The sequence below is a fragment of the Asterias amurensis genome, chromosome 20, assembly GCF_032118995.1.
Source record: "Asterias amurensis chromosome 20, ASM3211899v1".
Taxonomy (NCBI): Eukaryota; Metazoa; Echinodermata; class Asteroidea; order Forcipulatida; family Asteriidae; genus Asterias; species Asterias amurensis.
The window spans coordinates 11,104,251-11,119,685 of record NC_092667.1 but is presented as its reverse complement, the minus strand read 5'-3'; the positions used below and the strand labels follow the sequence as shown (position 1 = coordinate 11,119,685).

The 15,435-nt window shown below is 39.7% G+C and overlaps 1 protein-coding gene and 1 non-coding gene across 2 annotated transcripts; one reads left to right on the top strand and one right to left on the bottom strand.

Annotated features, from left to right (window-relative positions):
- Positions 1–3,158: 3,158 nt before the first annotated feature.
- Positions 3,159–15,212, top strand: LOC139952300 (uncharacterized). The gene is made up of 8 exons (XM_071951387.1): positions 3,159–3,481; positions 7,618–7,746; positions 9,945–10,109; positions 10,513–10,788; positions 11,254–11,655; positions 11,974–12,351; positions 12,684–12,759; positions 13,738–15,212. The coding sequence occupies exons 1-8, from the start codon at positions 3,406–3,408 to the stop codon at positions 14,273–14,275; spliced, it is 2,040 nt and encodes a 679-aa protein (XP_071807488.1). The 5' UTR covers positions 3,159–3,405; the 3' UTR covers positions 14,276–15,212.
- On the bottom strand, positions 5,811–5,884 carry Trnay-aua (transfer RNA tyrosine (anticodon AUA)). The gene has a single exon. It is a non-coding gene; the product is annotated as a tRNA-Tyr (tRNA).
- Positions 15,213–15,435: the final 223 nt, after the last annotated feature.

Sequence of the window (15,435 nt, the reverse complement as noted above, 5' to 3'; positions counted from 1 at the left end):
AAATTAAGCAGTTGAGTTCGAATTTTGTCTAAATAGTATTGAATTTTTATATTAAATTAAAACTTAAAGTCATACTCCTCCGTACTAAAAAATATGTTCAACTTATGTTATTCATTAGATTATTATTTTTTAATATCTTTTAAGAACTAAATAAATTACATGCGAAATGTTGTTGCCAACGGGTTCACATAAACGCACGGCGTTATCATCTTTTGCAGTGTTTTAGCGGAGTTTAGTGACCGAAAGTTGAGACCATCGCGGTATACCCGAGATATGAAATAGAGCACTGCTGCTTCGGCAAGACACTACGGTGGCGTCACCAGACTGTGAATAATGTGACACATTAATACAGACTCCCCTCATGCTGTTTGTGACTGTGAACATCATTAGACCTTTGTATCATGGGGTAGCCATCTTTAATTTCTTCCATTGATATCAATGTAACCAAACCGAGGCTGGAAGAACAAAACAGTCTGGTTCCTATTTGCAAAATGGTTATTAGCATTCATCATTGTTATTTGATATGATCGAGGAACATGACCAAGATGGAGGCAGCATGATCAAGGTTTGTAGCACTGCTTGGCAGCCAATTGTTACATTTCCAAACCAATCCCTGCTTGCACAGCATGGGTTCCACCAAGCTGCCAAGATTCGAGTCGGCTTCCCGTGCCAAAACCATCATTCAAGTAGCTGTGATGACGTCACCAGGAAGGGATTCATTACGATCGTTATACTCCCACATGTTGATAAACATTTAATGTAAAAACCCATCGAGCTTGAAGGAAATAACAGCTCTCAAAAATACTCCATGAAATTAAAAGCAGAGGATAACAAAATGATCAGGTTTGGTTTAAAGACACTGGACACTATTTGTCAAAGACCTGTGTTCTCACTTGGTGTATCTCAACATAATTATGCACAAAATAACAAATCTGTGAAAATTTGAACTCAATCGGTCATCAAACTTGCGGGATAATAATGAAAGAAAAACACCCTTGTCACACGAAGTTGTGTGCGTTTAGTAATAGTTGATTTCAAGACCTCAAGTTCTAAATCTGAGGTCTCAAAATCAAATTCGTGGAAAATAATACTTCTTTCTCGAAAACTATGGCACTTCAGAGGGAGCCGTTTCTCACAATGTTTTATACTACCAACCTCTCCCCATTACTCGTCACCAAGAAAGGTTTTATGCTAATAATTATTTTGAGTAATTACCAATAGTGTCCACTGCCTTTAATGTAAAAACCCATCGAGCTTGAAGAAAATAACAGCGCTCAAAGCTACTCCATGGACACCCTTGATTTGAATATTAAAAACTTACTTGGTTACAAGTTAGTGCGACAGCTTTTGCTTACAAGGCATTTTGGGAAGTCATGTGGCTATGTAAAAAGATTATCAGTTGTTACACACCAAAATTTGAACATGAAAAGCGTTAATGTCAGTTACGTTTCTCATAATGTGTATTCCTTTTGATTTTTCTTTGATTAAATATGACATACCAAGGGGCTGTTTGAATTAGAGGGATAGAACACCTTTGGTAATTGTCAAAGACCAGTCTTCTCACTTGGCGTATCTCAACATATGCATTACAACAAAAACCTGTGAAAAATCGAAATCAATTGGTCGTCGAAGTTGCGAGATAATAATGGAAGAAAAAACACCCTGCTGAGGTCTCGAAATCAAATTCATGGAAAGTTACTTCTTTCTCTAAAACTACGTTATTCAGAGGGAGCCGTTTCTCAAAATGTTTTATACTATCAACAGCTCTCTATTGCTTGTTACCAAGTAAGTGTTTATGCTAAACAATATTTTGAGTAATTGCCAATAGTGTCCAGTACCTTTAAGTATTGGTTTAATTTTTTTCTACATTGCAGACCCTGACCAAATGCAAACACTGCCCTACATTTAAAATATTGTTCACGAAACGAAGCTTTACAAATGCAAACGGTGGACAAAAACCCCAATAACCTTGAACAAAATTAAGTGGAATTATGTTCGCTCCCAGATGTATGAAGAAATTGGTGAACGAGGCTAAGAGGTTAAACCTACTACCTCACACCTCTACTTCTACTTTGCTACTTGGCATATTCATTCAGTCGTGATGTAAACGCCAAGGACCGCTGCTGCCAAGTGTTGCAGGTGCATTTTATTGTACAAGGTGCAAGTAAAAAGTTGGGAAGTGGCTTGTTTGCTCCAACCGTCCCCTTAAAGACCCTGATGGATGGGAGCTCAAGGATTTGGCTGGCTACCACTTCAAACTTGACCTATGCAGAGTTACTCAACTTAAAAACAGATAACTAAGCCTTAGAACTTCTCATTCTTATTTAAAGACAGTGGACACTATTGGTAATTGTCAAAGACCAGTCTTCTCACTTGGTGTATCTCATCATATGCATCAAACCTGTGAAAATTTGAGCTCAATCGGTCGTCGAAATTGCGAGACAATAATAAAAGAAAAACACCCTTGTAACACGAAGTTGTGTGCTTTCAGATGCTTGATTTCGAGACCTCAAATTCTAAATGTGAGGTCTCGAAATCAAATTCATGGAAAATTACTTCTTTCTCGAAAACTACTTCACTTCAGATTGAGCCGTTTCTCACAATGTTTTATATTACCAACGTCTCTCTATTACTCGATACCAAGTAAGGTTTTATGCTAATAATTATTTTGAGTAATTACCAATAGTGTCCACTGCATTTAATGTCTACTCTGATATTTTCCTATACGTCTTCAAAACTCAAACCATAACATAACGCTTGAGTGCGCTCTTCAATTTCCAAGCAATTATTATTGTTATGCTAATATGGACTGAATATAATAGATTCCTGGTCGACAAGGACTTAGTACGAACAACTTTAAAATCAGCTATAACTTATAGAAACAGTTCCATTAAAGACACCTTTTCGGACCCTCTAACTCCACCCACTGCCTTTCCGTAAACATTATCCACGTCCCCTTGAACTACACGTTCGTAAACCACACTCAAATGTTCCCTTTGTGAAGTTCATAAACTAAATCGATGCCAGTTATAAGCATAGAAGCTTCACCTGTTTTCGTGTCATCTATAACCCATGCAGGGGTAGCCTTTTTTAGTTCATACGGTCCGGATGAGTCAGTCGTTATTTTGAATATGAAAGGTGGCGGTAAATGCCGTGTAACACACCGTTCAATGGGAACCCATCCAAGCATGTTTACACTTTCTGTTTGCTTTTTGGGATAGGATAGACTATTGTTCAAATTGGGATACCGTACGGTCTGTTTGTCATGACTGTCCCGTACAGCATGTTGCATGACACAGGTGAAAAACAACCACAAAAAGTACTATTGGAATGAAATGTTACAAGATAGGTGTTCGTGAACTGGTAGAGAGGAATATAGTTTTTTAGAAAGTGGTTTCATCAAAGATGGAGATTAGGTGCTTGGTAGCCTTTGTGGTGTGTATAGTCGAAGTCGCGTCGCAGAATGTCATTGAGTTAACAGGTAAGTTGATGATGATATGAACAAAGTAAACTACCTTTTAACCCTGATGTAGTAGTCGCCATTTTAGTTATGTCATAAAGTAAAAACCACTTGTTCACCTTGAAAACTTAAAAGAAAACAACCATTAGGCGGGGATGGACATACACTGGACCGCTAGCCCAGGGCTAGCCATTTACGTATCTGGCCAGTATAAACTGGAAAAGTCCGGATGGTCTTGTGTTTGCATCATAATTGATCAATAAAACCTAACTGCGTAATAACTTTAACAACTTTAATATAAAAAAAAAAAAAAACGGGCAAATTAATGTTTACTTTGAGTCTAATAAACAAAGCAAGAGTAAGATAGATATTAGTGTTGTTTAAATAACTTCCATTGCTTCCATATAGACCAGTAGGCTTACCCAACAACCCAAGAAATGACCGAAGTGATGACATAATACCAACAGTTTTGATAATAACTGTTGGTGCTGTCCCATAGTACGTCATAGGGCCTAAACGTATTGTCGTCTCGCATCCTTGTAACAAGTCTAACTGGTCTAGTACAAATGCTGGATAACCCTTATCCTGCCACCACCTTTTCACTAATTTTTCCAAAAAGGACTATCTCATTAAGGTAAATTAGATGGCCTACTATTGCATTTCATAACGAATAAAAAAGTGGTGATAGGATAATGAAATTTTCCCAAAATTATCAAGCTTATTTTGTACTGAAAGTTACCTTTTATTCATTTGAATAAAGTTACTTTTGCCTCTAGATTTAAGTAGCTGTCAAGCTTGATTTGATGGCTGTATAGTGATAAATTTAATGACCAAAGTCGGGAGTGTATCGTCAGTTTTGTTCCAGGCTCTAAGTTTAATGACCGTCTATATTAAAGGCACTGGACACTATAAATTAATCAAAATAATTGTTAGGTGAGCGTAAAATCCTAATTGGCAACGAGCATTGGAGAGCTGTTGTTAGTATAAAACTCTGTGAATTTTTTTTTCTCCCTCTGAAGTAAATTCTAACTGATATGCTTGTTAACATAATAACATAACTGTTTCTTGATTTAGAGATACATGTACATGTTTATAGTATAAGTGATTATATGCTATTTTCGAATCCCACCGGTCAGCATTGGTATAATGGGTACAATCTCATTAGATGGTCATGTACATTTCTTCAGTTTTATATAATTCGTAAATTAAATCGTACTTCGTAAAATGAACATTGTTATCAAAATAATTAGCCAGAGAATCCACACCGTACAACAAAAAGAACAAAACAGAAACACATTTTTGTTTCTTCAAGCGATCTTTTTCGATGGTGATGGCTCAACCAAAAATGTGATGAAAAACATTATGCAAGAAGTGACACATTGAACTATGATTTTAACAATGTATTCTGCATTCCACTCAAACCTTATTATTGCGAAATATCAGAATTGACAACTCTATTGCTAAACAAACCGTGTTAGTGGGTGATTCGGAAGGTATACTTTTGTAAGGAGACAATGTGGACTGTCAAGATTAACCATGCGTGGGGAACGACTACAACAAAATCTATAAATCCTGTCACATTATGAGGTAGTCGCCACCTACGTGCGGGGTTTTTCTTCATGTGAAGCTTAATTTTCTCGGAATCTGTTTACAGCAGGTAGATCATGTCGTCGTAGTCCCTTGTATACTATCTACATTATTTATGCTAACTTGTTAACTTATTGGGGGCCAGACGTTTATTTCAACTACTGTCTCGCTTTATTTTACTTTGATCTTGATTTGACATAGAACAAAATTTGCTGTTTGTATGCAGTACTGAAAATAAAAATATTTCCAATATTCATATTGACAATAAATGCTAGTTTTGCATAGGGGATAACGAATGTTTTTACCCTTACATCGATGTGTATAAAGCACTGTATAATCAGTACTTTCCCGATTTTGGGGGCCAAAAAAAACACAGGCAATTTACTCGGGGGAATTCGAACCCACGACTTTTTCATTGCTAGAGCAGATGTCTTTTACCACTAAACCACCGAGCTGGCCCAGTCGCTCTACTTGGGGCAGTTCGAATGCTATTTTATCTGTACAACATCTTTATACAGGATACAAAAACAACATATCAAATCAACACTTGTTTTACATTATGGCCATGCGTTTTAAAAACTTGAACAAAGAACAGTATTGCTTAAAAATATACCTATAATGTGTACTAGGGTCTAATGTGTTAGCCGTGGGTTTCGGCAACGATTTATTAGATATTAAATTTTGGTTTTTACCCATATACACCGATGTGTGTAGCACTGTATACTCAGTACTTTCCCGAGTCCTGTGAAAAAAATCACAGGCATTTTACTCGGGTGGGATTCGAACCCACGACCTTTGCAATTATAGAGCAGTGTCATACCAACTAGACCACCGAGATTGCCCAATCGGGCCCGGTAACATCTATTAAATCGTTTGCAGTACCCGCTGCTAAAACATAGGATTCGAACTGCCTCTAGCTACCGAGTATACAGTGCTACACACATCGGTGTGTATGGGTAAAAACAAAAAATAATACTCTTTATCCCCGATGCAAATTTAACATCTATTAGATTTATTAGATGTTAGTTTGTAGTTATACATGTAGATGTTATTATATCAGTCCTAAACCAATTGTTATTAAGCCCAATATGCTTCGTTTTTAAAAGGGCATGGGCACCAAGGCGATTTCTATTTGGTAAATGGCACCCTATGAGGAAAATGTAAACTTCTATTTGAGCATTTCAAGGGCACCAAGGCAATTGTCCAGTGGACATGGAGGCAATCGCCCCGTCTCCATTGGTGGAGTGTCGTGGCCGAGCGGTTAAGAGCACCGATTTCAAACTCTGGTGTTTCTGATCAGCAGAGTGTGGGTTCGAATCCCCAGCCGTGACACTTGTGTCCTTAAGCAAGACACATAACCATTGCTTCGTCCTTCGGATGGGACGTTAAGCCGTTGGTCCCATGTGTTGTGTAAACGCATGTAAAAGAACCCAGTGCACTTATCGACAAGAGAAGGGGTGTGCCCGGTGTTCCTGGCTGGATTGGCAGCATATTGCGCCACAGCAGTGTAAACCATTACATGGTGCTTAAGGATTAGGTCTTATATCTCAAAATTCGCCCCAGTCCTTGCAGTAATAATACCTGACGCTTTGTATCCTTTGGCAAAAGGCGCGTTATAAATACGGTTATTAATTAATTAATTAATTAAGTATCAGGTTTGACTATTATTTTGTAAAACCAACACCCTTCCCGGTCTTCCTTTGATGAATTTGCTTGATAAAAGAAGATCTTGCAAACATTGACCATAAAACACTCCTCGGTGCAGTTGTAGACTTCATGTAGAGGATTCTGAAGCTCCATCAGAACAAATTAAAGACACCGGACACTATTGGTAATAATTGTCAAAGACCACCAGTCTTCTCATTCGATGTAGGCCTAAACTCAACACAAAATAACAAACCTGTGAAAATTTGAGCTCAATCGGTCGTCGAAGATGCGAGATAATAATGGGAGTAAACACCCTTGTCACACGAAGTTTTGTGCTTCCAGATGATTAATTTCTAATTCTGAGGTCTCGAAATCAAATTCGTGGAAAATTATTTCTTTCTCAAAAACTACGTTACTTCAGAGTGTCACGGCCGAGTGGTTAAGAGCATCGAATTCAAGTTCTGGTGCTAATTCACCGGAGTGTGGGTTCGAATCCCGGTCGTGACACTTGTGTCCTTGAGCAAGATACTTTACTATAATTGCTTCTCTTCACCCAGGGGGTATAAATGGGTACCTGCGAGGGTAGAGGTTGATATTGTGAATGAAAAGCTTTCGGAGCGCCACGGCAGCTCGGGGCTATATACTCCCTAATGGGAGCTGAGAAAGATTAAAGGGATGTTTATTGGCCCAAAGACCAGGGGACTAAAATGTAAAGCGCATTGATACGGTTTATTGTGAAATGCGCTATATTATAAGAATTTGTTATTATTATTATTATTATTCAGAGGGAGCCGTTTTTCACAATGTTTTATACGGCAAGCAGCTCTACTGCTCATTACCAAGTAAGTTGCTAACAATTATTTTGAGTAATTACCAATATTGTCCACTGCCTTTAAACACGTTTTGCTTTTGTCATTTTTCAGTTGCTCGTCTCACCGATGGTGACGTTTTCTTTGGAGGCACATTGGAGCTCAGCACGCCTAACGGATGGGAGAGGGTGTGTTACGGCAATTTCAACATACGGATGGCAGACACCGTGTGTCGTACATTAGGTAAGTAGAGAAACCTTAACTTAGACTGGAATGTTGTGGAGTGTCGTTAACTCTGATCAGAAGAGTGTTGTGGCCGAGCGGTTTAGAGCACCGAATTCAAACTCTAGTGTTTCTGAGCAGCAGAATGTGGGTTCGAATCCCCAGCCGTGACACATCGTCGGTCGCACCACGAACTGACCTAACTGACACAAAATCACACATTTTCGCAAATTTGTATTAAAACAAATTATTGACAAAGTCAATGCTGTTAACATTATCAGCAAGTTTCAGTGCCTAATATGTAATAGTTGGTAATTACACTAATTAGTATAAACGACGCATCTCTGGACTTGCCATTTTGTCATTTCACAAAGTGACCTATCTAGATACGTCGCTTTACCAATGGTTAAACTATGCGCTACAATGCGCGCGATTATGGCGCGCGTGCAAATTTTCGCACCACGAAGTGACCTAACTGGGGAGCGTAGTAATTTCACAAAGTGACCTATCTCGATAGGTCTCTATTACGCATTGGTTTGTACACAGCGCGCTGCAGGCAAAAATGAAATTTTCAATTTCACAAAGTGACCTATCTGTTTAGGAATTAATTACTTATTAAAATAGTTTTAGGGATTAAAACACATTGATAGTTCTGTATGAATAAAGTATTCAGCTTTGTTTTCGTCATAAAATAATACAATAAAGTTGGTAAGCAGACTCCGAAACAGCAGTTTCAAAAGTAGTGGAACTTCAATCGTGATTTTCTCTGAACACGTTTTTTAAAACAGTGAACGAGTTAGGTCAGTTCGTGGTGCGACCGACGACATGTGTCCTTAAGCAAGACACTTAACCATTGCTTCGTCCTTCGGATGGGACGTAAAGCCGTTGGTCCCATGTGTTGTGTAACGCATGTAAAAGAACCCAGTGCACTTAATGGAAAAGTGGGCGTTAACCCTGCTGTTTCCGGTCCACATACAAGCAACCTTGTTTACAAGTTCACTTGGTTTTCATTAAAGACACTGGACACTATTGGTAATTGTCAAACACCAGTCTTCTCACTTGGTGTATCTCAACATATGCATAAAATAATAAACCTGTGAAAATTTGAGCTCAATCGGTCGTCGAAGTTGCGAGATAATAATGGAAGAAAAAACACCCTTTTCACACGAAGTAATGTGCTTTCAGATGCATGATTTCGATACCTCAAAATCTAACTCTGAGGTCTCGAAATCAAATTCGTTGAAAATTACTTCTTTCTCGAAAACTACGATTTTCAGATGGAGCCGTTTCTCACAATGTTTTATATTATCAGATCAACAGCCCTCCATTACTCGTTACCAAGTATGCGAATAATTACTAAAAACAGAACACTATTACTAAAATCAGTACAACATTAAATTTTGCACCCAGCACAAACAAATTGTTGACGTTAAATATTTGTACAGACCACTTGGCACTAATACCCAACAAGTTAGTTTTGAAATTAACGAAAAGGAAACAATAATAAATCTTTGGCCCATTACCAATTCTTGTTGTCTTCATAACAGCTCAAAAGGTGCCTGGGGTTCGAAGAAACGCAAGTCCTGTCACCAATTCATCAACGAATTCAAATATTTCTTTCTCTTGATTCGGCATTTCCTGTCCTGTCAACTCGAGCATTTGCCTCAAACGGAATAACTCACAAATTACCGGTGTAGCTTTGGGGTTGTTGTTAATTTATTCAATGCCATTGCTCTCGAAAAACAGCTGTACAACCAACTTTTGCTGTGGTCTTATTCAACGTTCACTGTTTAACTAAAGGAAGAAAACACCCCCCCCCCCCCCAAAAAAAAAAAAAAAAAAAAAAACCCAAAACCCCAATGTTTTGTCAGTTTGTATGTTCACATTGAGTTAATTTAAACTGTGACAATCGAAATAATATATAAATTAATGCAATTTTCTTGGCTTTGACAACATTTAATACAGATGCTTCTCTATAAAGTAAAGGAAACCAAAATGCCCTTGGGCTAATCTTAAATCCCCGACCCCCCCCCTCAAAAAAACCGGAAAAAAAACCCGGAGGAAATAGTCTGGCACCTATCCAATAGAACAATAATCAGTATCAAGGAGCATTACTAAATATGGCCGTCGGCATTAGCATGGTCTATATACAAACTTCTGAATCACCTTTTGGACCATTCGAGTTAACACATTGTGTTTCTTGTTTCCTCTTCTTGAAGGTTTTCCAGAGGGTGCAATGTCCGTTCGAACGGCAGCAAGTCAAGGATTAAATGTAAATCCACTGCCATCTTTGGGATGTCAGAACAGCGTGGTCGCTGGAGATGAGAGTTTGCAATGTGTGTATTTAAACACATGTGATGATCACGTGGTCGTCACGTGCAACTGTAAGTTAATACCGGTAATGTGTAATTCGTGTAAATAACTCTGCGTATGAAGTTAATTAAAAATCACATTTCTCATGTCTTCTAAGAGAAAACGCTTGAGAAACATAATTCAAAGTTCAGTGGCCAGGGCAGGGTTGTATACCCGCTGGATATTTTACAACATTGACTGGTCTATAGCCTATAGCCTTTCGTAGACACAACTGACCCCCACCCATGCAGACATTCATGGGCCCCCTGGAAGACTGATATCGGAATGGTGTAAGTTTATCTCTATAGTGTGACCGAGATAAGCATTGCCAGTTTTAAAATGGTAGGGTTTTGTAATACTAACAGACTCAGAAAGGGAACCACTGCAAATCAGATTCCAATTTAACGCCAACAAATTTTTCTCCCTCTCTTTCAGATCCTGGCTATTTAGGATGTTACTCGCATTCAAGAAGCAACCCATCGTTGGATGACGGTATGTTCACCAACTCCAACATGACCATTCAAACCTGCTTGACGATCTGTCGTCACCGAGGATACCCGTACGCGGGGCTGGCTTTCGGGCAAGAGTGCTATTGCGAGGCCCACGAGGTCGACGTCTCAAAGAAACTTGAGAACGAGGAATGTTACTTACCGTGCGTAGGGAATCGTCAACAGATATGCGGGGGCGGCACGGCCGCTGGAATCTATGATAGTAAGTTGTCATTAAAGAAACTTCTATGCTAACAATTATTTTGGGTAATCACCAATAGTATCCATAGTGCCTTTAATGATTATGATTAATCTGCTGAAATCAACTATTGGTGTCACCTCTTCATACGGTTTCCCTGCTGATGGGTGTTAAGGCCCGGTCACACAGGCCCCGATAACGAGAACGATAACGAGAACGATAAAAATGCACGCCCTTGATTGGTTGAAATGCTCCACGCAGAATACGCCCACGCTCATTCAACCAATCGAGGACGTGCATTTTTATCGTTCTCGTTATCGTTCTCGTTATCGGGGCCTGTGTGACTGGGCCTTTAAAGTGCATGCTGCCAGTCAGTGAATGTTGGTGGCTGTAAAGATTGTTTAGTCCTTAAAACATAAAATAAAATTATATAAGTAATCGATTATGACAAACAAGTACTAATTGTTTTTTTTGTGATTGCTATGATAGGTCGATTGGGATCCTGCAACACAGTCTACAACGACGTAGAGGGCGCAATAGCGACACCGGGTTTCCCGGGAAAGTACGTCCGCGACGAACAATGCACGTGGACGATAGACGTCCCGAGCGCGGTAAATATCACGGTCGAAATGCAGTCCATCGAACTGTACGACAAGGACCAGCTGAAAATGGCTACTACGTCACAGGGGATCAGTGAATACGTCATCTTCACTGGTTCGCCCTCATCGTCGAATATCCATTTCGAGACGTCCGGACCGGTGTTGAGTGCCGGATCGCAGCTAGTCTTTACATTCACGGGAGGGCGTATCAGTGTGACGTTTAACTCGACGGTGACGTCAGCCGGAGCTCAGGGAGTCGTGTTGATTTATTCGGCCGCAATTGGAGAGTTTAGTAAGTAGTTTTTGAAGTCCGGTGTGCAGTTTTGATGGCCATTTTGTGTTTTAAGCGAAAGTAACTTGGTATTATGTAGTAAATGACGAAAGAATATCATAACGATTCATGTTGCATATAGTTTATCAATAATTTGTTTTAACAACACACCTTAAAACAAAATGGTGAAGCAACTGCAAAGATAACTAACTATATGGGATTTGACCTAACCTTTGTATTATACATGTAATCTGCCCATAACACTAACAATAAACTCGAGTACCTAAGAGGCTTGGCAAAAAGTATACAGTTTATGGTTGTAATTGTTATTGTCTACAGATCCACCGCCACAGATGAACACCACTGAGCAGCCTCAGACAACACGAACTTCACTTTCGCTCACGACTCAACCGAACACCACATCACAACAGCCGCCGACTAACGCGACGAACGCTCCCACAACTATCACGCCCGTCACGCCGACCACACCAACTCGTGGGTCATTAACCACATCGGCTGCGGAATTCACGACATCGTTAGAGACAGAGATCCCAACAGAGCAGTCCCCAACATCAAGTGACACTTCAACAAGCGACAAAGACGTGGGAGTCACGATGACAGTTGACAGTACAGTGACCGTTGGGGGCGTTTGGTCTACGACACCACGCTCTATTTCCATGGCGTCAACTCAACCAAAAGAAGCTCCACTGTCTATAGGTCAGTATGGGGTAGACTTCTATCCGGTGTTACAGAGAATTCTGTCCACCGGATCGATATTCTGTCCCCCTTACGTGAAATTAATGTGGGCTGTAGGAGGAGGATTCAATAGAGGGCGCTATCAGAAGAAGATTGTACACGGTTCGCAATATGGGGAGGGGGGGGGGGGGGGTGCGAATCTCCGCGGGACAAAATTCCCTGCCACACCGGCAGGTATTGTTCCAACTAGCCGAGTAATCCGATCGATCAGTTCAAAAACAAAAGGATATGCTTTCCCTTTAAGGACAGTTCTAGACTAATATATTGTATTATTCTCTCTTGCTCTCTTCCAGCTGTGATTATTGCCATCGGTGTCGGCGTTGTCCTCGTCTTGATGCTGATTTTGACATTCGTAGTACTCTTCACAAGGTACGTCCATGAATTGTTTTTATTTAATGAATGCTTTTTCTTGAAACTTGTATTGGATTCGTTCGAGTGAGCCCCGGACAAGAGCTTTATTGAACACCAACTCGATCATTTGTTGATGTGTTCCATATAACATGTATACTGTTAAATTCCCTTTCTCGTAACATCCAGGAAGCTAACACATTCCAGCTCTTCAAAAATAGATTCAAAGTCCATTTATTTCTTTATTTAATCATCAGGCCATAATATTGTTTGCTTGTATTTGTTTGTATTATGTATCATTGCATTGTTTGGTTGACTATCGCAACTTTGTTGTCAGCTTTTGTGACGCGCTCCGATCTTTGTGTGCCTATTAATGTAATTTTGTTTAAGTACTTAGTGGCAAATTATTTACTTTCACAGTATTATGTGTGGTCTAATCCTTAGACGGGAAGAGTGGGATCCGAACCAGGATCCTCATGGATGACAGCTCGATCCCATCCCATCCCATCCCATCAAAAACTTCTGTAAACTTAGATTTTCAATATTAATTTTGGTTTTTACCCATACACCGATGTGTGTTAGCACTGTATACTCAGTACTTTCCCGAGTCCTGTGAAAAAATATCACAGGCATGTTACTCGGGTGGGATTCGAACCCACGACCCTTGCAATTCTAGATTCATCTATTACATCGTTGCGGTACCCGCTGCCAAACATAGGATTCGAACTGCCTCTAGCTGCCGGGCAACCTCGGTAGTCTAGTTGGTAAGACACTGCTCTAGAATTGCAAGGGTCGTGGGTTCGAATCCCACCCGAGTAACATGCCTGTGATATTTTTTTCACAGGACTCGGGAAAGTACTGAGTATACAGTGCTAACACACATCGGTGTATGGGTAAAAACCAAAATTTATATTCTTTATCCCCGATGCAAATTTAACATCTATTTAGATTTTCAAGCAAATACTAAAAACAATTTTTAAATATTCACCCTTTTTCAAGCTGTGGAGGTGACACGAAACGCCCCAAGCGTCGCCAGCCACATGGAATGCTGGCGACAAACGCTGCCTATTCTTCCACACACGGTCAAACCAACGACATGCAATTCGACTCCGGTATCTACGACCCTGGCTACGACAACGCCAATGAAGTCGATACCGAACCCATTTATCTCTCGATACGCAACGACCCCAGGGCAGAGCAACTGCGCCGTATGGATGAAGCTGCTGCAAAAAGGGAGAATAATCGATCCTACGAATCGGTTAATAACCCACCGTCGTCGGTTACTGTTAATCGAGAGGACAGCGTCAAGACGACCAAGACTGACCACGACTACCAGAGTGTGCACGGAGTGTCGCGGAAGAATACTGAAAAATCTTACATATCTATTTATCCTGATAGGGAGGGATCTATTTTTAATAGCGGAAGGGTACCTCCACCAGTTCGGCTGCCATCTGATTCTTCACATGACGTCACTGAGGACGGCTACATGATACCGACTCCCAAGAACTCAACTCAAATCCAAATTACCAAATTGTGATTCAACTTCCGACCACAGCAAAACTTTGTTGTCATTTTACCATGATTTTTTAATAGTAATTACAAGACAACCGTCAGACAAATCTTTTGTTAATATCGCGGGCCGATTTTACTTTTGTTTTGTATCTGTATTTTTTTTTAAACGCAGATATGATTTTATTTTATTTTAGCAATGACGGCACTAGAGTGAGTCCACATGGTCCATACATTTTTTTTTTTGCAAAAGCAAAAAATGCTTTAACCAAGGAAAAATCGTGCTTAGCAGAGGCAGGTTAACATCCAAAATACCATGCAATGTGTATTGTTTGTGACTGGTTCTCTGTTTGTTTGTTTAGCAGAAAAAATGCCAAGCACCATTATCTGCTAAACTGCTTCTTTATTTGGGGGGGGGGGGGGCTTTGGGGGACACTAGGAGGTAGAAGACTCACTGGGTAATATCATTGCATTCCGAATGTGCGCGTGCCAATAACTGCCTGGCAAGTCTGCTGCCACCTAGCGTTCCAAAGTCTCCTAAGTTCCAAAGGTCCTTTAACAAGTGATGGTTTTAAAAGTGAATGAAATAACAAAAACCGTCTGGGATGTTAACGTTTTTATCAGAATATATATTTTTTACATGATGAAATTTTTATACTTTCACCTACTTTACATTGGTGAAAGTGATGTTCTTTGTTTTTAAAGAACTAATGTTGACCCCTCGTCAAATTTAATTGGCTGTAAAATAGTTTGCAGCCATTCTTTGGCACGTTGCTAATGCTTTGCTTGATTGTTTTTTACCCTTTTTATGATGGTGGTGGTAAAAGAGAGGTAGTGGAATTGTTTACGAAATTATTTTATGAATGCAAAAGATTATTATTGTTATTAATAACTTATGGGTAGATTCTTTTTTCATTTGATTGGAGGGCAAAGTTATGAGAATAAAACAAATTGTCAAGATTGTACTTTTGCCGTCACTACTTTTTGTAAGCTGTTTTTATTCAAGCAATCGCACAACATCGATAAACAGTATTGTCCAAAAGTCCACACTTCGTGTATCACAACTTATATATAACATAACAAACCTGTGAAAATTTAGGCTCAATCGGTCATCGGAGTCGGGAGAAATTAACGGGAAACTCACCTTTGTTTCCGCACGTTTCGCCGTGTCATGACATGTGTTTAAAA